The 24,590-nt window shown below is 55.1% G+C and overlaps 1 protein-coding gene and 1 long non-coding RNA gene across 4 annotated transcripts; one reads left to right on the top strand and one right to left on the bottom strand.

The window, feature by feature from the left end:
- The first annotated feature begins 337 nt into the window (after positions 1–337).
- Positions 338–24,590, top strand: LAMB3 (laminin subunit beta 3). Of its 3 annotated transcripts, none has more exons than XM_068419479.1 (23): positions 338–460; positions 1,237–1,301; positions 1,782–1,936; positions 9,854–9,968; positions 10,144–10,217; positions 10,635–10,817; positions 11,201–11,264; positions 11,601–11,788; positions 12,411–12,534; positions 12,908–13,096; positions 13,190–13,345; positions 13,844–14,040; positions 14,950–15,061; positions 15,530–15,902; positions 16,392–16,552; positions 17,597–17,805; positions 18,907–19,110; positions 19,797–19,941; positions 21,197–21,404; positions 22,416–22,557; positions 22,935–23,111; positions 23,546–23,699; positions 24,178–24,590. In XM_068419479.1, exons 2-23 carry the CDS (start codon positions 1,253–1,255, stop codon positions 24,312–24,314), a joined length of 3,516 nt encoding a protein of 1,171 aa, XP_068275580.1. In that variant the 5' UTR covers positions 338–460; positions 1,237–1,252; the 3' UTR covers positions 24,315–24,590. The 3 variants fall into 3 exon arrangements, with proteins under 3 accessions (XP_068275580.1, XP_068275578.1, XP_068275579.1); XM_068419477.1 differs by having other exon boundaries at positions 396–460; positions 12,414–12,534; XM_068419478.1 differs by lacking the exons at positions 338–460; positions 1,237–1,301; positions 1,782–1,936 and adding an exon at positions 7,072–7,319.
- LOC137674252 (uncharacterized) lies at positions 4,508–7,703 on the bottom strand. Its single transcript, XR_011049808.1, has 2 exons — positions 7,623–7,703; positions 4,508–5,091 (listed from the first exon to the last, which is right to left on the bottom strand). It is a non-coding gene; the product is annotated as an uncharacterized lncRNA (long non-coding RNA).

Consider the following 24,590-nt stretch of genomic DNA (forward strand, 5'->3'; position numbering starts at 1 on the left):
AAGCGTTTGGGTACATCGCCCCAATGCCGAGTCGTGCAGTGGCTCTGGGGGGACCCGGTTTGCAGCTGGCGTGGTGATGTCCCAGTGTATGCGGGGGTACCTGCAGGTGGGCTTTCGCTTGCTGGTCGCCTGCAGAGCTGCTGGTTCACGCTGCCGTCATCCCCTGAAGTCACTTAATCCGCGGCCGTGCGCCCTGTCTAGGAGCTGTCATGAGTTATACGGTAACTGGGTGTGTATGTCTGAAGATCCCTGAATCACTCCCTTTATCGTTACTACACCCACAGGCACCTACTCTCCCAGGTGAGGCAGCTGCGTGTTAAAAGCCGGCAGAGGAGAGAGCCAGCTCTCAGAGGGCTCTCCCGGTCGTGGATCGGCTGCTGGGTGGCACAGGGGGAGAGAGCCCTTGCCACGAACAACGCGTGGGACACGGGGGACGGTGCTCACGCGGGGGAGAGGGCAGGTGAGGTTTGGGGAGGGCAGGTGAGGGTTCTGGCTGGGGGGGTGCGCTGGCGGCTCTGCCCTCCCCGGGCTCTCGCAGGGCTTCCCCGCAGAGACCCTGCAGCAGACACTTATTCTGCAGCGTTTTTACGGGTTTGTTCTTTCCGTAGAAGAAGACTTTGGGCCATCGCGTGCGCTGGCGAGTTTTGATCTGGAATCGATTCTGGAAGTGCAGGGCAAAGGGTGGGGCTGGAGAACAAAGAGCAGCGTGGCTGGAGGGGTGTGTGTGTATGGGGTGTGTGTGCGTGTGTGTGCACACTCCTCAGGGCATCCTTTCTAGCCGTCCATTGCAACCCAGCGTGGGCACCAGCTCCCTGCCCACCGCAGATCCGGGTGCTGGGGGCTGCAGCTTCTCCATGTCCCCCGGGAGCCGGGCAGTCAGAAATCACAGCTCTGCTGAGAGCGAGGTGCTGTGCTGGTGCCTGTGGTTCACCTCAGCAATAACATAAAGATCCAAAGATAGTGTTTGGGAAGAGGGCAATCTTTTAGACACTTCAGGAGAATCTTGTGCATGCCTCATGAGTTAGATGAAAAGCTAGGATTCTTTGTTCATTTAAAACAAACAAATACAATCTGAGCATCTGATTTTCCTCCTCGTTATTTTCCACCTATGTTATTCTATTGTAGATCAATTAAAATTATCTTCCTATAAACCAAGAAGGAATGTGAAGGACCTGAACTGAGCTTTAGACTGGCATTTTCTGCTCATTTTTGCTCATGCTGCAATTTCTTCCCTAGGCGTGTCCTTGGCGGTATGGATTCTCGGTGCCAGCTTTGGCCGTGGGCATTATTTGTACTCCTGGGTAAGGCTCACTGTACAGTGTTTCTAAAAGGATATGGGGGAAGCTGACTAATGTAAGCTTTGTGTCGTAGCAGTGTTGTGGAGCAGCTGGGAGACAGATATTTGATAACAGTGCTGGTGTTTGGCAAAAGGCTGCTCTCTGTCCTGAGCAGCCAGCTATAGGGGCGGCTCTACAGGTAAATGGGGCTGGTCAGTATGGTGGGCAGGGAACTGATCATCCCTGCAGCCCAAACACTGGGGTCACGGCACAGAAGAGTTTCGGAAATAACTTAGTACAAAGCTCTTTAAAAAGTACCTTTTCTTATTAAAAATGAAGGCAATTCAGGGGCAAAATACTATGTCCTTTTTGGCGTATGCATTTTGTAGGTTTGTCCCAAGCACGATCTTGTAGTTGGTCTGTTGTAGAACGCAGCAGACATGCTGGCTGGTGTCTGGGTGCCACCCTGACACGACCCCAAGCCCTGTGTTCCTGCTGTTCCAGCTGCCCCGCGGCCGCTGGGCGCCCAGCGAGCCTGTTCCCACGGAGCCTGCTACCCCCCCGCCGGAGACCTGCTGCTGGGACGAGCCCATCGCCTGAGAGCCTCCTCCACCTGCGGCCTCACCAAGCCTGAAACGTACTGCACGCCCCACGGAGAGGTACGTTCGCCTCCTCCCTCCGCGTTCCTAGCCTCACGGAGGGATGCGAATGCCTCTACCCATCCTGTCCTGCCTACACTACTGCAGGGATGTGTTCAGCCCGCTGCAGGTACCCGGGCTCCAAAGCTGCTACCAAATCGGAGTGAGAGTTAGAGGATAAGTCTGCCTGAGCACAGAGCTGAAAACGCTACAGGGGTGATGACCCTGATGGGAGCAGTTCCTAAAGCCTTTCGCTGTTGGTCTGGCAATGTTAACCCTGTAACTGCTGTGGGAGGAGCTCGAAAGGGAGCGGGTTCAACGCAGGACAGGCCAAAAGGGTCTTGGAAGAGATGCTCGAGAGCAAAGGAAATGGCAGACCTCTGGTGAGCAGTGTTTTCTATGGTGAAATCCAGCTTGAGTAAGTCAGCCTTCTTTGGTTTTAATTTCTCTTCATGTTGAAGGCCAAGATGTGGCAGTAAGTGCGTGTGTTACAGAGACAGTGTTTTCACTGGGCTGGAGGGATTTTGTCTCCTCTGTGGGCTCAGGGATGGCTGGGAGCTGCTGCTTGGTGTGAAACTGGAGCAGCTCCCTGGCCCGGATGGGTATGAGTATCGCGTCCTCCTGGATGCTGGGCTGGCTGCAGCATCTGTCCTTGCTCAGGTTGTTTTCCAGGCTGACAGTTGCAGTCAGGCATTTCCTCCATTCAGGCTCCCACTCACTTTTGTTGGAGCTGTTTTGCTGCTTCCAGGGAGCAGGGCTGTTCGCTCGCCTCCCAGCAAACCCCGCTGCTTCTCAAGGGTGCTGTGGCCCATGGACAGGAAAAAAGCAAGCAATTATTTCTGCTTTGGCTTAATTTTTTTTTCCTTCCCCATTTCTGTTTATACTTGAGGAAAATTGTACGTAAATGTACTTCTGAAATCTTCACTTAACACTGACTTTTGACAGTGACTTTTGGTTGAAGAGGAGGCTTGTGCTATGGGAAGCGAGTGTCTGCAAAACCTTGATGAAGCTGTTTGTCCTGATACCAGCTGGAGTGGGCTTGTTATGCCCTTTGCCTGACCTTGAGAGATCACTCTGATGGGCCTTCAGCCATGATCATCTGCATCACTTGTAATCTTTGAAGTGGAGACTGGGTGTCTCTCTGATGTCTGTGATATAACCCGAGCAGAAATGATCTGTTCGGTGCAGAGTTAGTGAGCGAGGACTCGTGGCAGTGCTGCGGAGGAAGGCAGGCAGCAAGACTGCAGCAGTCTCTTCCAGTCTTCAAGTCCCTAAACCGAACAGTTTTCATATTCTTTTTACCTTGCCTTACAAGTACCAGGGTTAAAATGGACATGGAACAATAACACTGATATGTTAAGCTGGATTCTCCAGTTCTAGTTTTGGGGATGGGGTCTCCTCTTCCTTACTGCCTACATACATGCAATCCTTCACTGCAATGAGAGATGGCTCGTTACTGCTAGCAAATTCCTCAAAGACCCTTATTTCTGTTCTGCAGCTGTAATGGCTAATGGGAGTTGGGAGTATACCAGCTCCTATGTTGGCAGGAGAAATCCCTGTGTGATGAGCATTTCCTAATTTTTTTTTTCTCCCTTTTTCTACTTCCCTAATTTAAGCAAAAATGAATGCCCTGGACTCCATTTTCCTATTCCCATCCCATAAAAAGTAAGCACATTTAATTTATTGAGTCTCACAGCTTCTTTTTGTTACAAGTCTTGCTCTTGTTTTCTTGCCAAATAGGTACAGATCTGGAGTCTGTGTTGCAGTCTCAGCAGAGGGCATGGGACGAGGGGTTGCTCTCGCGGGCTGCGGGTGCCCCCGTGCCAGCTGGCGGGTGCAGGCTGGCTGGCCCCAGGGTGCTCTTTTGCAATTCTGGTGGGTCACTCGCTGTGGGCATCGATTGCAGCCTCTGCTCCATTGTCTGCTCCCACTCCAGATCCCTCTAACCTTTATACTTTGCACAGCTGATTGCTCCATTCCTTGGCTGGAGGCTCAGTCTAGTCCAATCCAAGCGGGACACTCAGCATTGCCATTTATAGCACAGGGGACTGCAGCCGCGATTAGAAAAGTGATGGGGGGTGGAAACCAGGCAGACCAATGGTCTGGGGTGGAAATCACTTAGCGCTTGGGAAATGGCTGTTCGAGTCAGCAGGGAAAGCAAAAGCAAGAGGGAAACTGGAAAAAAAAAAAGGCAAAATAAGCGAGCCTGGGTTTGGAGTTGTAAAGGTGCTGATGTGTGTGGAAAAACTCTCATTGACTGAGGTGTGATTCCAGGCCCAGCTCCCTCATCTCTTTCTTTAACTGCTAAGCACAGTGCTCTGAGAGGAACATGGAGTAGCTCCCACTGCCTAGCGCTAGCCCAGGGAAGGCACAGTGTGGCTTTCAGGCGGCTTAGCAGGTTCCTGGTCCCCTTGCCTGGCCTGGGGCTGTGCACACCTTCGGCTCTTTGCTTTGCTGCTGGAAGCAGTGGTACCTTCCACAGTGTGCTCGCACCCAGCAACGTTAATGCTTCTCTGGAGGGGAGAGCGTTTCCTCCGGGCTTGTGCAGTGCTTTCAGCTTAAAGACATGTTCAGAGCTAGAAGACAGTCACAGACTTTTCTGGTTGTTTTATTAATTTAGAAGAGTGTCCCAAACGCCCTGCACATCACTGTGAAATCTTTTGCCAAAGAAAAGGCAAGAGAGGAGCGAAGCTGGGTGTCCTTGTGTTGCTGCTCTGTTTCCTGCATCCTACAGCAGAGCAGTTTGTGTGTGTGGTGACTACGTAGGTCCTCACGCCCCAGCCCTGGGAGACTTTGGGTATTAAATTGTTGTTTGCATAAGGTAAAGGACCAAGATTTTCTGCCTGCTCCCACCTGCTTTTCATGGGCACTTGGTGGATATGAGTAAGGAAGGGTGGGAAGTCACCTTTATCACCCCTTTTGTCATGGTGATGTGGGGTCATCCAGGTAGGAATCCAGATGAGAGGTACCAGAGAAGCCTAATCCTGAATGAGTGAGTGGGAGGGAGCGTGAGCTGGTCGGGCAGGAGAGCTCCTGGCAGGGCAGAGGATTCCTCCTGCTGCTGGTGGATGGGCACAGGTCATGGCTGCCTGGCAGGGCTTGGTCTGTAGCATCTCTCCCCGTGGTGTCTCAGCACTGAGTTGTCTTTGGCTGCTTCTAAAAATACAGGCTGATGTCTGTGAAAGAGAACGTGTGAGAGACGAATGCTTCTGTCTGCCTTATTGCTACTGTCTGACGGTTACATCTGCCTGCCCTCCTGCATGAGCTGGTCAGGGAGCTCAGTACTGATCCAAAACACGCTGCCTGCTGGGCGCTTCAGCGGGCCCTAGGCATGTGCGGACAGGGGAGAGCACGCTGAAAAGCTGCCGTGCCTCCCAGCTCATTTGCTTTCCAGACCCACGTCATTAGTCAAACTCAAGTCTTTTACACAGAAAAATGCATCCACAAAATCGTGAAATAATTGTGGTCGGATGGGGCAGGAGATCCAACCCCCTGCTCAAAGCAGAGCTTCTAGTTTGGGGTATTGCTTCATAATGTCAAGGGTTTGCACTGAATAATTTGTATTCCAGACCTGTTGAAGGTGCTATGGGGCTGCTCTGTGCTTATCTCATCTTATTCTGGCATTCAGACACACCCTGCTCTTTGCTGCAGGGATATGTCCCTGCCTGTAGTGAACTTGCAGAGAAAAAGCCTGTTTCCCATTATTTTTTTTTCTCCTCCACCTCCCTTCTCCATATCTTCTTTTGCCACATGACTGCAAATTGACACATATGCTGGGAGACATCACATCGTTCCCTCGCAGACAACTTGCAGAGGCAACAGGACCCCGTGGATGCGTGCGGGGTGTGGAGGGAAGCTGGTGCAGTATGGGGTTTGCAGACTGTCATCCTGGCAGATTTTAAATGAAGTTTTGCTGAGGGGAGATGATGTGAGAACAGACGGGGTAAGGAAAACAGGCACCCACATGCTTGCTTTTAAGCAAGAGAAATGAACTTCATTTCCTTAAACCCCATAACTGGATCGTTTGTCCAGCTTGTGTCTTCTCTCCCATCTCTGCTGTCGCCTCTGAATTTGGGGGTCAGCGGTAAAACCGAGCTGAGGGTCAGAGCCCTCTGGGTTTTGAGCATAATCTTGGAGCTCACTTCCCAGTGTCACTGCTGGCCGAGCAGGGATGTGACATTAGATGTTATGGCTGAGAGATATCTCTGTTTCAAAACTGAAGCACAGTCCAGCTTAGCAAACATCAATTGCTCACTGAGAAGTTTAACCAGGCCGACATAACCGTGGGTAATGTCTCCCATGTTTCCCATGGGAAATGTCCAGAGCACTTCCCAGGCAAGACAAGCCCTGCCCCACGAGCCTGGTGTAGCGATGTCCTACAGCTGGTGCTAACAGGGAATGAAAACAGGTTGGAATGGAGAATTGCATAACATGGCTTTAACAGGTCCCTTTGTTCCTAAGGTAATTTATTCTTGCTGCCCACCCTGTTTCGTAATAACCTTCAATCTCTCTGTATATGTATAAACTCCTTAGGCCTTCCAGATTGTCCCCAAATAAACTTGGAACAGTGAGTGCTGTCGCTATACAATATTAATTGTGCAAGACCGTGCAAGGCCCTCGTACGGGCGGCTGCGTACCAGGAACCCGACTGACACCGTGCCTCACGCTGGCACGGAGCTGGGTTAAACGCAGGACCACCGAGGTCCCCACAGCTATGACAGGTCTTCATTTCATGACTGGAGAGAAGCAGTTTCCCATTTTTGCTGATGAATAACTTCAGTTTATTTTGGGTTGTGCACCTATGCCAGAAGGTTTCATTTCAAGGGCTCGCTACTCATATTAAAATGGCAGCTAGAGCTACTTAAAATACTTTGGTCTGAGTCCATCAGCTTAAAATTGCTTGTGGTTTTCTGGCCCTGCCTGAGCGGGGAGGCATGGGAGGCTGACCAGCAACTGGTTCACAAGGTCAGAGCAGGAGGAGAGCAGCAAAAGCCCGCAGCAGAGCTGTGGGGAGGGCTGGCTCTGCGCCCGAGTCCCTGCACGCCCCGCGCAGAAGTGTCCCAGGTGCCTGATGTAACGTACAGACACTTTTACAGTGCCTGGTTCTTCTGATACATGGATTTTCTTTTTTTTCCCCTCCACCGTTTATCTCTAAAACATGAATCTGTTCATTCTCAACACGCTGGCTTTTCCTCTAAAAGGACTGCCTTCCGCATTACCCTTGAAAAGGATGGAAGGAATTTCCTGTAATCGCTGAACCTCCGTAACCTGGGTCGGGGGTGACCCCTTCGTTTCCATTGTCACGTACTCCCGCAGCCCTGGTCTGTGCCTGGCCAGCCCAGCTCTGAGCGATCTACCGAGTCTGTTGCTGTGCTCGTAAAAAAAGGAGGAGAGCTGGGGAAAGGTGGGTGCTGGGTGAATTACCAAAACTGTCGTTTTTGGCAATTCCCTCTGTCCCGAGGAACTTTGAGACACATAGTCACAGTCAGCAGCAGCAAATCCTCCTCTTGTGCAATAGAGGGGTTGCACAATTTGCTCCAAGGATGTGAAATGAATTTTGCTTCCAGGGTTAATTTTAGCTTTAATTAAAAGCTGGGGGGGCGGGGGGGCGGGCAGGGGAAGAAAAAGCAGCAAAGATTTTTGCAGGGAGCAGAGCCCAGGGCTGATGGGGAAGGTCTCACACAGTTTAAGCTTCATTTTTACTTACAGCCTCATTTCCAGTGTGGTCCCAGCTTCATTGCCAAGGTGTCCTTGTCGGGACTAGGAGGCATTTGTGTCCCTGCCTGTGTGAATGGACTAATAAGTATGTGTGAATCGCTCCTAATGAATAATTTAGCGGAGATTAACCTTTCCCCTTGCAGAAAGCCGCCCTTCTCCCTTTGCTAATCACAGGCAGAACTGTTGTGAAGTTTGATCATTATTGGGAATTGTTTGGTAGATTATTTCTGCGGGTAATTCCTGTGGCTTCCTGACAATTTGCTGCCCGTAGTCATTATCTGAAACTCCTTCTTCTGCCTGGACCCGATTATGTTATTTCTGATTCTTACTGGCAGAGCCAGGAGGAGTTGGTAGAGCCAGGGAAATTGCATGGTTATATATTTTGAGTTCTCTGTTTGCTTACTCTGCAACATTGTTATAAATATTGTAGTTGGCCAACTCCTGTTCTGGGATATTTATAGACAGAGAACATAAAGACTGTGGAAAATATTATGGAAACAGATCGGTTTTAAGTGAGGATCTCTCCTCACTCACTATCCACCCAACTGCTGAAGGGTTCCCAGGTCCGGGGGCAGAGCAGAGGCAGGTCTGGGCTTTGTTAGGAGCTAAAAGCAGCCCAGGATCCGAGCTGCCGTCTGGCTGCTGCCGCCCGGCCACCTCGCCGTGTGCCACCTGCTCCCGGGCACCAGCCCGGCCCCGGCTGGGGGACCCCTGGGCAGCTTTGCCTCTGGTGGTGCACCGGTTAGTGCTTTCTGCTCAGAGCAGCCTGGGCCTTGTGTGGTTTTGTGTGAGAGCAAGTGAAAAGGGAACTCTGGGGTTGTGCCTGGGGTGGGATCGGCTCGTTTAAGTATCGAATGGGGAGAGTTTAGCACAGAGGTGGATATAGAGTGCTGCTTGTCACTTGTCCCCTGGTGTCTCTGCTCTGCCACAGAAAGCTGATCTCATCACTGGGGTCCCAAACATGCCCGTGCTCTGCTGTCACCTCATGCTGCCCCGGGGCCTGCCAGCCCTCGCAGCGGGGTGTCTCGCTGCCTTCCCGGTGTCAGCTGTTAGACCTTCTGCCAGACGCGCTCCCCTCCTCTCCCCCAAACCCGCTTTCCTCCCAGGACAACCTTTCTGAGCCGTCCTGACAACTTGAATTTCTAGTTGAAAATGTTGAAATGTTTCACATCACATTTGCTTTCGGGACAGCATTCTCTGCAGCCCTCTGTGTTTGCTCGGCTCTGAGTGTGGCCGGTCCCGAGCGCTCCGGACGGGGTCTCCTCTGTCCCCTGTGGGCTCTGTCACCACCTGCTGTTTTACCCCCCCCCTGCCCTGCCCTTCCCCACCTTGGCCTCACCTGGGGGTCTCCCCCCGTTTTGCCGTGGCCCTCGCCCAACCTGCCCACCCTGTGCCCGCCTCTCCTCTTGGCCCATGTCTGGACCTCCCCTGCTCCCCGTCTCTTCCTCGATCTCCTTCCTGCCGCTTCCTACACGTTCCTGAGCCTCCTCACGTGCCGCACGCACCCCGTGGCCCCGTGTCAGCGGCTGCACGGAGCGTTGCTTGGTTAGTCAGAATTTGTGTATTGTTTGCTCCTCAGGGACCCTGCTTTCTCCCGTCCACACATTCCCGGTGCTGCATCTCTGTTTGCTCCTTGAATTACTTGCTCAAGTGAAGGGCTGAACTTTGAGCCGCTCGACTTCCCACCCACTGACTTGTCGCCGGCTGAGCTGTTTGCTCCCGCTCTGCGCCCAGGGGACGGCACAGCGGGGCCGGGCATCGCCCGGGGCTTTTGGGTGGGAGAGAAAGGCCCTTCTGTTCACCCAAACAAACAGCCCCTCGGCTGTGTGGAAAAGGCAAACTGGTCCTGAAAAGCTGCAAAGCGCTTTCTATCGAGTGGTGTCATTGTGGAAAACAGGGGTTTTGCTTAAAAAAAAAAAGCATTTTTGATGGTTTGCCAAAAGTGTGTTGTAGTCAAAAGCATTTTGGTTTTAGTTTTTAGTCCATAAAACCATGAGTTGTGTTTTTTAATGGGCCGTGAAGGGGACCCCTGGAGTCCTGCATATCATTAGTCTTATTGATCGTGGTTCTTCAGATCTCTAATAAACCAGTTTTACTGACGCCGTTCGTTCCTCGGCGAGTCCACGCTGCGCTTGGGCCCCTCGTCTCCGGGGTCCGCAGCAGGGTCTTTCCCTCCGGCTGAGCGCGGACGGTCGCTTCCACCTGCCCTTTCTCTTCCAGTGGAGCATGAAATGCTGCAGGTGCGACTCGCGGCTGCCGCGCGCCCACAGCGGCCACCGCGTGGAGAACGTCCTGTCCCCCGCCGGGCACGCGCGCTGGTGGCAGTCCCAGAACGGTGAGTGGGTCCCCCCGGGCAATAAGCCCTGGGCATGAGGGGAAGAGGAGGAGGTGTTGAGTTCAATAGATTGGAAGGAAAGAAGGAAATAACTGCCTTGGCTCAGGCAGATAAGGGGTTTATTTTCCCGAAGGCTGCGGCCTGCACCTCTGAAGCTGCCTCTCTGTGCCCGCAGGCATCGAGCGCGTCTCCTTGCAGCTGGACGTGGACCAGGCGTTCCAGCTCAGCAGCATCCTGCTCCACTTCAGGGTTCGTGTGAGGAGGTCACAGATGACAGCACATGGGCCCTGTGGGACGTGGGGATCTGTGCACAGCTCCCTTCAGGCTCCTGATAGGAAGCATGCCAGGGGCCCCATCCCTCCATTTTCCCTGTTTTTCATGGCCATTCCCCTGGGCTTTGGGAGCAGCAGAGCAGGGTGGTGGGTTCCCATCCCATGGATGTCTGCTGAAAAATCTCCTTGGTGCAGATGAGTACCTTGTGGCTGCAGCAGGGCTGGCCAAGGGGAGGGGGGACTTGGAGGTTGTTGGTAACCTGCAGGGAGGGGGTTGCTCTAGCAGCCTGTGGAGACCTGGCCTGGAGGGAGGAGGCTGGGCATCCCCAGACCCCGGGGCAGGAGCCGGCTGGGGTGTACGGCGTTACAGATGTGCCTCTTTCCCCCTCTGCAGTCGCCGCTGCCCGCCGCGATGCTGATCGAGCGTTCCACCGACTTTGGCAAGACCTGGGAGGTGTACCAGTACCTGGCCTCGGACTGCGCCACCGCCTTCCCCGGCATCCCCCGGGGCTCCCCCGAGAGCTGGCAGGATGCTCGCTGCCAGGCGCTGCAGGGGCACCCTTTGCACGGGGGCAAGGTAGGATTTGTGGGGTGCTGTGGCAGGGACTCCCACGCGTGCCTCTTCCCCCCCGCTGTGACCCTGGGTTCGGGCCGGGTGGTCTGTGCAACGCTGCACAAACACGTGGTGGCCTGGAAGTCTTTAACACGTTTTACACCTGGCAGGGATGGAGCTGAGGGGAGTCCTCAGGAGGGTTCTTGCTCCTCTGGGCAGAAAGCCCTTGCTGCTTTGTGAGGTGTATGTTGGTCTTCCTGCAAAATTCTCAGCAACTCTGAAGTCTTTTTCCCAGCGTTAAGTGATGTTCTGCAGAGGCAGGTCCAGCACACGCACTGCCCAGAGCATGAGAAGAAAAGCACCTTCTATTTCCTGCTTTTTAACTTTTTTTTTTTTTTCCTTCTCAGGTGAAATTCAGTGTCCAAGACATGGCATCTACCATCACTACCTCTTACAGCCAAACCGTTGATAGTAAGTGAACGGCCTCGTTTTTATATCTGAGAAAGGGAGAGGAGGAGGATGCACCTTGTGGTTCTTCCTACAGGTGATGGGGAGCACTGAGCTGGGGTAACCCCGTGGGGGAGTAGGTCCTCGGCAAACAAGGCTTCAAGCTGCGTGTTTGACAGCTGCCTGGCACCTCCGGTGTGTCAGGGAGCAGCATTTGCTCCTTGCTGATGGCTCAACTTCTGCTCTCTGTGCCGATGCCTCTGTCTCTTGCTCCGAGCCCTCCGCACAAATCGCGATGCACTTCTGCAGCCGGTGCCTGGGCGCCTGCTGCCCCTCACGCCTCTCCTTGGTCCCCAACAGAGCTGGGCCAGTTCACCAACCTGCGGATCAACTTCACCGGGCTCCCCCACATCGCGCGCCAGGGCTACCACTCGCCCAGCACCTTCTACGCCGTGACGGAGATGCGGGTGCTGGGGAGCTGCTTCTGCCACGGACATGCTGACCGCTGTGCCCCTTCGGGAGACCCACACGCTGCGGCGAGCACCGAGGTGAAGTGAAAAGCCTAATTACGAGGCTGCTTGTAATTGGGGGAAACGACGCCCCAGTTTGCCTGCAGCAACAGGGTGGTGGCTGTGAGACAGCAGCCTGCGGTACCCCCGCATAAACCCCCTTTTTGTGTCAGGAGGAAGGTGGAGGGGCTTTGTGAGGAGTTACGAAGCCCGGTGGCTGTGGGACGTTGTGCTCTGGGGGAACTGCTCCTACCAGCACTGGGTCTCTTGTCTGGGTGGGGGACACGTAGAAGGTTCTAGCAGGCTCCTTCGTGCCCAGGAGGATTTGCCAGCACAGGTTGTTTGCTGTTGTGGGATTCTCTTGTCCCCAGCTTATGCTTGTCCACTTTGAGAGTGGTAGTTATAGGTGAGTAGGTGAGTTTTTTTAAAACTAACACCTTTGAGTAGGTGGTTAGAGGTGGTGGGAATCACCCTGTCACTGCAGGTGAGGAGCAGCCTGTCCCTGGTGCTGCAGCAGCCCTGTCTGGGTGCTGGAGCTTCATCTTTGCGCAGGGAACGGGGGCTGCACGGGGGCAGGAGCATGTGCCAGGAAGGCATCAGGAGGATGAAGCTCTGAACTAAGCAGCCACCATCCAGGAGGGGTAAAGCGTTGTCTCTGCAGCAGGTCCACGGGCACTGCGTGTGTCAGCACAACACCGCCGGTCCCAGCTGCGACCGCTGCGCCGCCCTCTACAACGCCCGGCCGTGGGCACCTGCCGAGGACGACGATCCCCACGAGTGCCAGAGTACGGCGAGTACCTTCCTTTCTCCTCATCCTGAGGACTTTCCCAAATCCTCCCAGCCACGAGTGACGGGACTGGGAGCGAGCTCCGAGACCTTTCACTGGGACAGTTTGTGGGGCTGGATGTTAGCACAGATGTCCCTGCAAAAGGCACCCCGACACATTTGCACGCTGGGCTTTGCTCTGCGGGGCTGCGGCCGGGCGATGCCCTGGGCTGCACCAGCCCTGGCCGAGCTGTCTCTGGTCCTGGGGCGGTCAGCGGGTGTCACTGTGTCACGCAGGAGCCTCGGGCACCCTCTAGTGCCAGAGCCGCCACTGCCAGAGGGGTTTGTCACGGTCGCAGCACAAACTGGGCTGTTTGATTGGGGTTTTTTTAGGGTGCAACTGCAACGGTCACTCGGCCTCATGCCACTTCGATGCGGAGCTGTACCGGGCCAGCGGAGGGGCGAGCGGGGGCGTCTGCGACGACTGCCAGCACAACACCGAGGGCAACAACTGTGAGCGCTGCAAAACCAACTATTTTCGCAACCAGCGGCAAGATCTCGCCCATCCCGAAGCCTGTCTGCGTGAGTGCCCGGTTACCCCCCGTAGCACCTTCCCCGGACCCCCCCGTCCGCCCCTCGCACCCCTCAGCAGTGCTGTTTCTTGCACGTTTCCAGCCTGCGAGTGCGACCCGGACGGCACCGTGCCAGGCTCCGTCTGCGACCCGCTGACAGGGCGCTGCGTCTGCAAGGAGAACGTGCAGGGGGACCGCTGCCACCTCTGCAAGCCGGGGTTCGCCCAGCTGTCCAACGCCAACCCCCTGGGGTGCCGCGGTGAGTGCACCCCAAACCAGCCCCTGCTTCCCAGGGCGCTCCCGCCTCACCTCTGCGCTCGGCATCCTCGGTGGCCCCGAAAGGGATGCAGTTCCCAGCCAGCTTTGATTTGGGGTTTCCAAGACAAAGCCCATTTTGCAAAGGCGTATAGATCTCCTTCCTCAGTCTTTGGCTTCTCTCAGGTATAAGTTTGGCAAAAAGCATGGGAGAGCAGAGTCTGAGGCGTGTGTAGGGCTGTATCCCCTCCCTGAGTGCCTGTGTGGCTGGGCCGGAGGGTGCTGAGGCCTCTTGGGTGGCTGAGTCCTGCTGCAGCGCTTGAGGGGGCAGTGAGGTGTTAGAGCAGGGGTGTGGGGCCTTTGTGTGGAGCTTGGGTGTGAGGGAGGGGACAGGAGAGCTCGTCTTTGGGTGACTGCAAGGTGCTTCTGTGGACCTGGCTTTGTGGATGCTGGGCTGGTGCTTTGCACCCATTTTAATATGACAAAACCCTCCCCGTTTCAGGATGCACCTGCAACGGGCTGGGAACGCGGCAGGACATGCCCTGCGACGACGAGACGGGGAGGTGCTTCTGCCTGCCCAACGTGGTGGGGAACGACTGCGACCAGTGTGCGGCCGAGCACTGGGAGATGGGGAGCGGCCGGGGCTGCCAGCCCTGCGGCTGCCACCGGCGCGGCTCCCGCAGCCCCCACTGCAACCAGGTACCGCCCAGCCCGCCCTGGGCAGCCTCAGGGCTAATTCAGCCTATTTCAGCAATATTTCTTTTTCATTTTCCTGCCTTCTTTCCTGCATGCACGTGCAAACTTGCTCCCTTTTTTGCCTTTCCCAACTCTGCAGATGCTGCTGAGGGGCTGCCCGGGGGCAGCGGGGGGGCCAAGCTGCACAGCCAGGGCAGCCGTGTCCCCGCTGGGCTGCACCGCACGGGGATCGCTCAGAGCATCAAACCCACCTGTTGGGCAGCTCTGTTGCCCTGACCCATCCGTGGGAGCCTCCACAAAGGGCTGTGCATTCCCTGGCACGTCCTGCTCTTATTTTCCTTTTCCCGTTCCCTAGAAAACACTATGATGGGCTATTTGGGAAAATGAAAGAAGGTGGTAGTCACTGAGGCAAGATTAAGCTATTTTAACAAGGTCTGATATTTAGTAAGGAAGTCCTAATAAGAGATCTTCACACAGGCAAGGCAAGTTAATTATCCTCATTTGTCAATGAAAAGCATGAGTGTCACTTCAGGCTTAAGAGACAACTGGGAAAATTAAAGTTAAATGTAAAAAACCCCCATGACAAGTTCTAAGAGCCAAAGGTAGGTCCCAGACAAGCTCAGTGCAGGGAGGAGACCTGAGATGGCAAACCAGCTGCTTGTGGGCGATTCCTTTGTCTTTGAAACAAAGCTTAAAACTCTGCTTTGCGACGCTTGGGCTGTCTGGGGACTCTTTGTGTCACCGTGGCTGAGCCTGCAGCCTGGCAGCAGCAGCGCGGCCGCGTCCTGGGACACAGGCTGAGTAGAGAAGATGGTCCATGTGCTGGCTTTAGTGCTCAAGAGCCGTCGAGGGAGGCCTTTCCCAGGGAAGTGTCCAGAGGCGGCTCTCCCTGATGTATTTCTCTTTCCTCAGTTCACAGGACAGTGCCCGTGCAGAGAAGGCTTCACGGGACGGACGTGCTCTGCCCCACAGGAGCAGGTTTGCCCAGACAGGCACTACGGAGACGTCCGGGTGGGGTGCACAGGTAGGGGGCATCCAGTTCGGTTTGGCTTGGTGTCACTTAGCACTGAAATCGCGGGTTACCTGGGTCAGAGCCCCTGGCCTGTGTCCCGACATCGGCATTTCCCACACTATTTTGCAAGAGAAACTTCCTCTCTGAAACAACTTCCTAGTTAATCGCTCTTGCTCTGCCCCATCTCCAGGTATCCACCAGTCCCCTCCCAGCAGCCTTGGGCGAGACCCTTGGCCGTGCTGGTCTGGCCCTGTAGGGTCAGGGGCTGGGTGAGCGGCTGGGCTTGGGGGTTCTTCCTGTTCCTCTGCGTGTGCCCCCTCCTTCCCAGCTGCTGCAGGGGCTGACGGGCGGGGTTGGACTTCAGGTTGTGTTGGCATCCCATTAACAGGGTCCCATTTTATACATATATATAAACTTGTTCTTTTTTCCCTGCTTTCAGTGGGCTTCATCTCTGTATCTCTCCACCTTTCCATCCCCCAGAATGTGACTGTGACTTCCAGGGCACAGAGGACGTGGGGTGCGACAAGACCACGGGCCGATGCCTCTGCCGCCCGGGTGTCACAGGCCCCCGCTGCGACCAGTGCGAGCGGGGCCACTGCAGCACCTACCCCGGCTGCGAGCTGTGCCACCCCTGCTTCCGTGCCTACGACGGGGACATCCAGCGCCTGCGCTTGCGCCAGGCCGACCTCAGCAACTCTACGGCACGGCTGCCCCCGGGGAGCGGGGGGTCCCGCTTCGGCCCCCGCCTCTCGCAGGCGGAGGGCAACGTGCAGCAGGCACAAGGCATCCTCGGCCGCTCTCCTGCGACAGAGCAGAGCCTGGCCCAGGTGGGCAGCGCGCTCGCTGCCATCAGGTGAGGGATGGTTGCTGCTGGTGGGGTGCATCCCTTAGCCGGGAGGGTGTGCTGGCTTTTTTCTGTGTGCTCGCTCCAGTTGTCGCACTGAGCTGCTCGCACGTGTTCTGCTTTGTTTCTGTACCTCAAAATCTCGCGTGGTGACCAGGCGTGCAAGAGAACAGCACTTCCATGTGTGCCCATCCTGTGCAAGATGTTGCAGAGGCAGGAGGCCGGTGGTCAGGCTCCGGAGGGTCAGCATCCTCAGGGCACGTTCAGCACGCCTGGTCCCCGCGAGCTGGCCCGCTGTGGGAGAGCTGTAGCCCAGCCCCATCTGCTGCCTCCGCAAACCTGCGAGGCCGTCGCGTGTCCTCGGCCGTCAGCTCTGCGGGCCCAGAGGTGCCTCTCACCGGGTGTTGGCAGCGTCCTGGCAAGGGAGAGCCCTGCTGTCCATCTACAGGTGCTTTGCTTTTCTACTTGAATTCATGTTTTCTGCTTTTTCTCTCCCAGAGAGCAGGTCCAAGGGATAAATCCTGACCTCCATTTTCTGGATGAGACTGCCTCTCTATCGAGGGAGCTTGAAGCCCTCAACAGCAGCTTGCTTACCACTAACACCCAGTATCAGAGCAAGAAGACACAGTTTGAAACCAGCCGCAGCACGGATCTGTCAGGTACTGACTGCTGCAGCTGTAATTTCTCTTAATTTGCTGCCATTAATGTACCTCAACGTGACTGTGCCTGGTGGTTTCCCACCAGCTGGGTGGATGAGATGGAGTTTTTAACCTGCTGTTAGCTTAGGAACAGCAAATATATCTTCCCTCCCCAATGAGAGGGGTGCTTTGTACCCAGCCTCTGGTCCATGACCCAGGATTTCGCCCTATCGGGTTATTTGCCCTGGTGTTTTGGGGCAGGGTGGCTCGCTCCGTGGGCACCACGGTCCCGTTCCCCGGCCAGCACAAGCTCTGCTGCCGGGGCACAGCGGGAGCGGTGGGAACGGGGGAGCCCTGCTGGGAACGTGTCACTGAACCTGGGAGGAAGCTGAGATAATGCAGGTTGTGCACAGATGGAGGGGCTGGAGGGGTGTGGAAGAGAGCCAGGTGCCTGCCAGGCGCTTAGGAGAAGAGCTAATTAAGCCCTGTGATGATGCGGGTGGTGCGCTGCCATTATACCCCTGTTACAGCTCATTCTCTCCCAGTGCCTCGTGGCTGCCTCCCCCTCCCCACAGCGCGAGCGGCCGCTGCCTGGGCAGGTTTGCTCTGCACCTCCCCAGCTGAGCGGGGCTTAGAGGTCCGTGTCCTGACCCACCCTCCTTCCAGGCTGTGCTGGGGGCAATGGTGGGGCCTGCTGGGGAGCCGGGGAAGGGGCTCTGGAGAACCCTGTCTTGCCCCGCCGAAGCCCTGCTGGGCTGCACGGAGCAAAGCCCAGGATCAGCGTGTGCGTGTCGTCTTGCTTTAGTTTTGTTTGTCTTTTAGCCCCAGCCCAGAGTTCAGTCCTTCAGGAAAGCTCTGTAGCTCACTGAAGGAATGGCTGAAAGGCATCTGCAAATAAAAGGAGCTTTTTCCATTGTGCCGTAGTGACTAATCACTCCGGCTGTGCCTCCCTCCTCTCTGTGCACACATCCACTCGCAGGGATGTCAGTGCCTTCGTTTCAGTAGCTGTGCTGCATTTATGAGTCACGGAGGCATTTGTGTCATTTATTGGTTTTATTCCTGCAGGAGCCTTCAAGACAATCGGATCTGCTTACCAGACATCCACCAATGCCAGCAGCCTCGTCGCCGGCGCCTCCGGGCTGCTGGCCGAGTCCCGGGAGAGCCGCCGGAGCGCCGCGGGGCTGGAGGGGGGGCTCGCGGGGTCCACCTCCAAGCTGCTGACCCTGAAGGGCGAGATAGCCTCATCTCCCAACCTGACTCCTGTCATAAATCAGGTGAATATACAAGGGGGTTTTACGACTCCCCCAGTGCACACATCTAGTTTTCAGGAGGGCCCTGTAGCGCTCGGGAGGCAGAAGCCTCACCCTGCAGTCGTGCATCTTTCCTCAAACAGTCCAGCATGGCACAAGACAAAGTCTCTGTCCAGAGAGACTTGTAAATGGCATCCAAGCAACCTGCTGCTTTGGGACATCAGTGGAGAATTGCCTGAGCACCCCTTGCGTGGGGATCACAGATACCAAAGCATCGCCCACCACACCCCTCCAGCACACACTTTTCCCTCCAGGACTCTCTCCTGTGTCAGTTCTTGTATCTCAAAGACCCGCTTAATTTCTGGATGAGGTTTCTTTTATTTCTCCTTCACTGCGTTGTTATTGCCATGGAGATCCATTTCGGTGTCTCTTAATGCACGGTTGCTGTGGAGACCACCAGCCTCCCCTCTCTGCTTTTCAGGGCAGCAGCACATTCCCAAGCGACCAGCCTGTGCTGGTGCTTGCACTGGGTTTGCGCGTGCCCCTGCTGCGCTCTGCTCTTTGGTGGGTGGTAACTCTACACGATGCCATGCAATTAAAACTACTGATGTCCAGGCAAGAGGGCAGGGGCTGCTCCTCCCATTCTCTCTCCCACAGCAAATTGCGGAGGTTGGACAGGGTTCCCCTGCCACGAGGGGAAGAGTTGCTGTCCTGAGAGTCAGTGAGACGTTTGCTCCATGCAGACGTGCTCTGTTCCTCTTCGTGAGCCACTGGGGTTTAGCTCCTGCTTTGCTTTTGTTTATGCTCCAGCTTGGGGTGGTGAGGAGATGCAGCCCTTGTGTTGCTGTCTCAGTGTGGGTGTTCAGTGCTGCCGTACGTGTGCAGTAGCTCTGGCTGCCCTTCGGCACCGTCACGGTCTCTGGTCATTTGGGCTGTGCCCCGTCGGGAGGGCTGGCTCTGTCCCTGTGCCCTGCAGCACCAGCACAGCAGGTTCCCCAGCTCCCTCGGTGAGGGTCTGGCAGAACTTTTACCCCCTGGGACGTGCTGGTTTGCCTCCCCGAGGGCACTGAGGTCTCACCACCAAGGCGAGTGCCCTCGCTGCCCCACCGTTCTCTCCCTCTCCAGATCTGCGGCGGCTTCCGAGCGGAGCCGTGCACGCCTGCCCGGTGCGAGGGGCTGCTCTGCCCGCGGGACAACGGCACTGCCTGCGGGGCCGCCCGCCCCTGCCGCGGCATCGTCCCGCTGTCGAGGGGGGCCCTCGCCACGGCCGGGGAGGCTGCCAGGGAGTTCCGCAGCCTGAGTGCCCGGCTCCGGGACACGGCGCAGCTGGTGAGTGCGGGCAGCGACGGCTGGGCCCCGCGCTTGGTCCTTCGGTGTCGGGCAGCAGAGCCTGGGGGGCAGCTGTGGAAAGAGTGAGCTGTGATAAAACAGCCAATCTCAAAATCTATTTGAGACTTATCTTGTGGACAGCTGCAGAAATTCAGGGGGTTTTGAGCGGGAGGTTCCTGCTGCGTGCGTGGGTCCTGCCTTCCCCCAGTGCAGGAGCCACAGAGCTGGAGGCACACGAGTGGCTCTGGAAACGTCCCAGGGCAGCCTGTCCTGCTCCTGGTTTGGGATTTGAATGGCAGAAGGGGTGGGGATGCTGAAAACTCTCTGAATCTGCAGGTGCATCTGCTCTAACACTTGATGCAATCTAGAGTGTGTGTTAGTGCTGTTGCAGCTTCTTCCTACGGCCTCTCGGCTGCTTGCAAAGGTAAAGTGAGTTCTCAAACTTGTTCAAAATTCATTGGAAAGGTGCTTTAAAAAGCTAAACAGTACTGCCCCTGTTTGAGAGCTTCCTTTGCAAATCCAACCCTCAATCTTTAACATTTCCATCCTTTAACGCAGTGGCATGCCAAGAATTGGGGTACAGTGTAATTTCGAAGTGCCTTGCCCGGTTCACTCGGAGTTGGGGTAGGGCTGCTGGGATTCCAGGTCAAGAAGAAATGGCTCCATCGGGATATTGTTGTCTGCAGATTAAAACGACGGAGACGTCTGCGAATCAGATTCAGAGCAATACTCGGCGGCTTGTGGAGCAGCTGAGCGTAACCAGGACGCAGATAGAAGGAGACGTCCGGCGCATCCAGCAGTTCATCCAGCAAGTCCGAAACTTCTTGTCAGGTAGCGCTGTGCGAGCTGTAAAGCACCTCTGTGCAGACGGACCTGAGCATGGACAAAACTGATTTTGACAGCGATATTGTGTATGAGAGCCCAGTACAAGGGAGGCAGCTGAACAGCTCACCCCAGTTAAGCTCTCGGATAACCAGTTTATCTGCACGTGGGTATTTACTTAGCAAAGGTAATGCACATCCTCTGACACGGCAGGGCAGGCTTGGGTGGTGTTTTCTGGAAAACGGAGAAGACATTTCAGCAGTACAAAAGTCTGTGTCTTTGTCAGGAGCTGCAGTTTGGCCATCTGACGTGCGCAGGCTTGGCCGTGCTGTTCGGATCGACCCAAATTAATCCTGGCTGGTTTATCTGTGTCGACTTCCCTGGGATGTCACCTGTCTGCTTCCTTCTGGGGACGTTTAGGGGCCATATGAGGTCCATGGGGCAGGAGGTACCGCACGGCCTCGACCTTCTGTGCGCAGGCTTCGTGGAGGGGTCTCACAACATCCCCCCATGAACTGCTCTCAGATCTTACCTCTAAAACAATGAACTCAATTAACACAAGTGGGAAGCTGCAGAGGAGTCTGTCTTGGGTGTGCAGCGCGGGCAGCAGCTTGCTCTGGGTCCCGCTCTCTGCCGCAGAGCCTGGTGCCATCTCTGGGGCTCGAGGACACCCCATCCCTGTGGCAGGTGCTCGCCAAGGATTTGCAGTTGGCATTGACCTGATGCAGAAAAGTTTACCGGCAACACTCCTGACCAGAGATAAACAGACAAGTCTCTGGAGCAGACTATTAATCAGACGAGAATTCCTCGTTGTCCTGTAAACCAATGGGATGACTTATTGTTCGCAGACAGATTGTAATAACATAATGAGCCTCGTGAGCATTAGCTGCATAAGAAAATCAGGTCACTTGGTGCTGCCTGGTGTTAATGATGAGTGAAGATATTTCTGAGCTAATCGCTGGGCTAGTGTCCCTTGGGCTTTGCCTGCCTCTGATTCCTCAGTTTTATTAAATTTATTTGTGAAATAAAAAAAAGCTCATCTTGAAACACAGCCTCATCTGCTCAGTGAGGCCCACCTGACTGCTCTGGGCTTAGCCGTGGTGTTCTTGTCACCAAATTAAAGGTATCATTTCAGTACTTTCCTGAAAGTTTTGCTGCTGTGAATGAGAAGTACATTGAATTCAAGGGGATTATATTCAGGGTGGACCCTGGCAGCTGTTTCCCCTCTCCTGTGTCTGATACTGTCTGTCTGTCTGTTCTGTAGACAAGGACATGGACCCTGCCACTATCCAGGAAATCAGTGAGTCTGTTCTCTCCCTACGTCTCCCCACGGATGCTGCTGCAGTCCTGAGAAAAATGACCGAGATCCAAAATTTGGCAACTAAGCTGCAGTGCCCGGAGAGCATACTTGCCCAGACGGCCGAGGACATCGCCAAGGCCAAGCAGCTTCAGCAGGAGGCAGAACAAGCCAGGTCGGTTGGGGTTCAAGGGCTTTCGGCAGCTGAGGGTCACTCAGCCGGAGTGAGCGTGGTGGTTCTCAGCTGGGTTGAAATCTCACTCTGCTGGAGCTGTGCCGACTTGCACAATACGAAGTATTAGCCTCGGATCTTCTGTGCCCGTACAGCACCTAAAAGAATGAGTCTGCAATCTCTGCAGACACCTCCCTGGTGCCCCAATAAGAAATCTGGCTGCCAAGAGTAGATCTTGTTATAAGTACTAGAACAAGAAGGTCTTTACTGAAAGTAACGGAGGCTTTTCTCTATCTTGAGTCCCTGTGATGGGAGATGACAGGCTTGCCCTGGTATTACTTGATATTGGTGACCTACATCCTAATTGCACAAGAGAGCACGAGGAGATTAAATGGGCTATTTGTTTTCTGGGTGAAAGCTGGGAGGATTATCCCAGGGTCCCTTAAAAAGTAATTACAGAGCGTCCTTGCAAATTTGGAGCATCTCTGTCACATGTTGACTTGCAGCAATGTCCCAGGCAGAAGGCTGGCAGGATAAGTATGTAAACTCCTTGATAGTGTCTGACACCTGCTTAACCTGCTAGAAGTGATGAGACAAGGGAGTCTGGCTTTCCACGGGGAGCTCTATCACCCGCCCTGAATAGTCCCACTGCAAGCAGAAGAGTATTTATTGAAACTGGTTCAGTGGTTACTGCTTTCCCTTCCATGCTTTTTCTTGCACTACTTACAAAATAAGTGTCTCTAGTTTAAAGGAAGGCTTTTCTCTCCCCTTCTCAGTTGGTCTCCTCTGCCTGGGGGCATGAAATGGAAGTAACGCTCCTCTCGAGAGGAAACCTGCTGGAGTGCAGTGTGTGCAGATGTGCGGGTTTGTGGCTTTTGGGGGAGGGAGACTGGAGCCTTCTCGGTAACGATCCTGTCTTGCTTCTCAAGCTTCCTTATGTAGCCTCTGCAACCTTGACTTCCAGCCCTTGCAGTTACCTACGCTCACTCCTGGCTGTTCCCCACGTTTCCCCAGGAACCGGGCAAATGCCGTGGAGGGCGACGTGGAAGAGGTGGTTGGGAACCTGCGCCGAGCAAACGCGGTGCTCCTGGAGGCCCGGGGTGCGATCAGGGGCTCTGGCTCTTCCCTCCGCTTCATCCAGGAGCGCGTTGATGAAGTGAGTGATGTGCGGTGACTTCCCAAATAACGATACCGTGCCCTGCTCGCTGCTCCTTTGAAACTTCCCTGTTTGGTAGGGTCCTGCACCAGCGCAGCTGGGAAATGGAATCTGGTGAAGCTTTTGCTGTAAAAATCTTATTTCTGCTGTGCCTTACTTGTGTGCTTCTCCAAACTCCAGCCACGGTCCCTGCCAGAGCCCCCTGAGACAAGCCTTGGGGCTGTGGTGCCCGGGGAGCAGTCCCTGCTCCCTGCCCAAACCCTGCTCCTGCGGTGTGTCCGTCAAGCAGCGTAGCTGGTCCCTGTGCAGAGGAAAAAAGCACGAGGAGTGGGGCTTGGAGGTGGTTTCCTTGTTAACGCGGAGCACTCTGCTTTTAGATCGAGGCTGTCCTTGGCCCAGCCGAGAAGAACGTGAAGGCCATCGCGGGCCAGCTGGAGGGGCTGACGGAGGGGCTGTCGCGGCTGCGGCGCGGAGCCGAGCAGAACCGCCTGCGGGCCAGCGACGCGCAGCGCACGGCCAGCGAGGCGGGCGAGCAGGCCAGGAGCGCGCAGCAGGTACCGGGCTCGGGCACGGCGCGGCCGGGGGGTCACAGCTGTGCTCCGCTGCCCCACTGTCATCACACAGCAAAGCCAGCTGTGTCCTGGCGAGGAGGCTTTCCTGCTCAGGCCACGGCTTGTGTGTTGTCCTGTCGCTTCTTATTAATCGGATGCAGTGTCCCACTACTGAATTTTTCCAGGACCTTTCTCAATCCTAATGCTTTTTGCTGGAGACTTATCTCAGCTGTATCTCCATACCGCTGTCTGCCGGCATCTTTCAGAGTACATTGCAAACTGTTATGCATTTGCATGATGACATTGTGGCAAAGCTCTAGTGCAGCATCCATTTAATATTTGATTTGAAACAGATTCAACATTGGAAAATCCCCTTTCCCCCAGCCTATTTGCCTGACCCTACCTGCACCTGACCCTACTTACTTGCTTTTCCACAGGCTTTCGAACAAGTGAAACAAATGTACGCGGAGCTGAAGGGAAGGATGGAGCAGAGCCCGGCTCTGGGGGAGCAGGGCAGCAGGGTGCAAAGCATCGACCTGGAGGCACAGGCTCTGTTTGAGGAAACTTTGGCCATGATGCTCAGGATGGAAAGTAAGACTCTCTGTGAACTCAATGTAATAATCTCACATGCTGGGGAAGGGCTTTTGACTCCCAGTGGGGTGAGGGAGAGAAATTATGAGGAAGACAACATGCTTTTGGCAGTGAGATGGTGCAGATTTGGGCTGCAGCTGCTGGTGCTGTGCCAGTAAATTTATAATCTGCAAGGGTGCGTGGTTGGCTGTGGAAGGGACGTCCTGCCTGTGATGCCGATGTGCCCGCGTTTTCCTCCACACGCTCGCTTCTATTTTCAAGCATTCAAAAGTAATGGCTTTGGAGCAGTCGTGTTGGGGTTTTTTGAGGGGGAGAAGGAGGAACGCAGGAGGAGGTGGTGATATTTGTTTTCCCTGCCCCACCAGAGCTATGGAGGAGGGAGGTGGAGGCTCAGCCCAACCTGCTGGGGAGGGTGATGGCCATGATGCCTTCCTCCTGTCCGATCATCACATAACCCTTCCCTGCCCTCTCTCCTCAGCTTTAGAGATGGATATTCAGGAAAGCAACAAGGCTTTGATGTCCAAGTCAGCCAGGCTGTCTGGTCTGGAGGAGCAGGTTGGGAGGATCCGGGATGCCATCAACAAGCGAGTTGCCTACTACGAGAGCTGCTCCTGAGCTGCCCGCGCTCCAACGGCAGCGCCTTCCTCCTCTGCAGACACGGACTTGGATATTTATTCCCATTTTCTGGCTGGAGTTCTCATGTGCCTAATGTCTCTATTTTTAGCAAACTGAGTTTCCATACCTCTGGAAAATAGCTGCACTGAGCCAAAGGAGCAGCCCTCTGGAGAGGGCTGACCTTGGCTGGACTGGCTGAAGCTGCCGGTGGTCAGAGGAAAAAGGGGGAGAGACATCAATCTTCCCTTGCAAATAAAAACATCCCCAAAGCTGTTA

Source organism: Nyctibius grandis, chromosome 27, assembly GCF_013368605.1.
Source record: "Nyctibius grandis isolate bNycGra1 chromosome 27, bNycGra1.pri, whole genome shotgun sequence".
Classification (NCBI taxonomy): domain Eukaryota; kingdom Metazoa; phylum Chordata; class Aves; order Nyctibiiformes; family Nyctibiidae; genus Nyctibius; species Nyctibius grandis.

Bases quoted from the DNA above. Each gene is read 5' to 3' on its own strand.
- LAMB3 (XM_068419479.1), top strand. From the start codon at position 1,253: ATGGATTCTCGGTGCCAGCTTTGGCCGTGGGCATTATTTGTACTCCTG. The intron at 13,346-13,843 runs GTGAGTGCACCC...TCCCCGTTTCAG, and splicing joins CAACCCCCTGGGGTGCCGCG to GATGCACCTGCAACGGGCTG. The intron at 14,041-14,949 runs GTACCGCCCAGC...CTCTTTCCTCAG, and splicing joins GCAGCCCCCACTGCAACCAG to TTCACAGGACAGTGCCCGTG.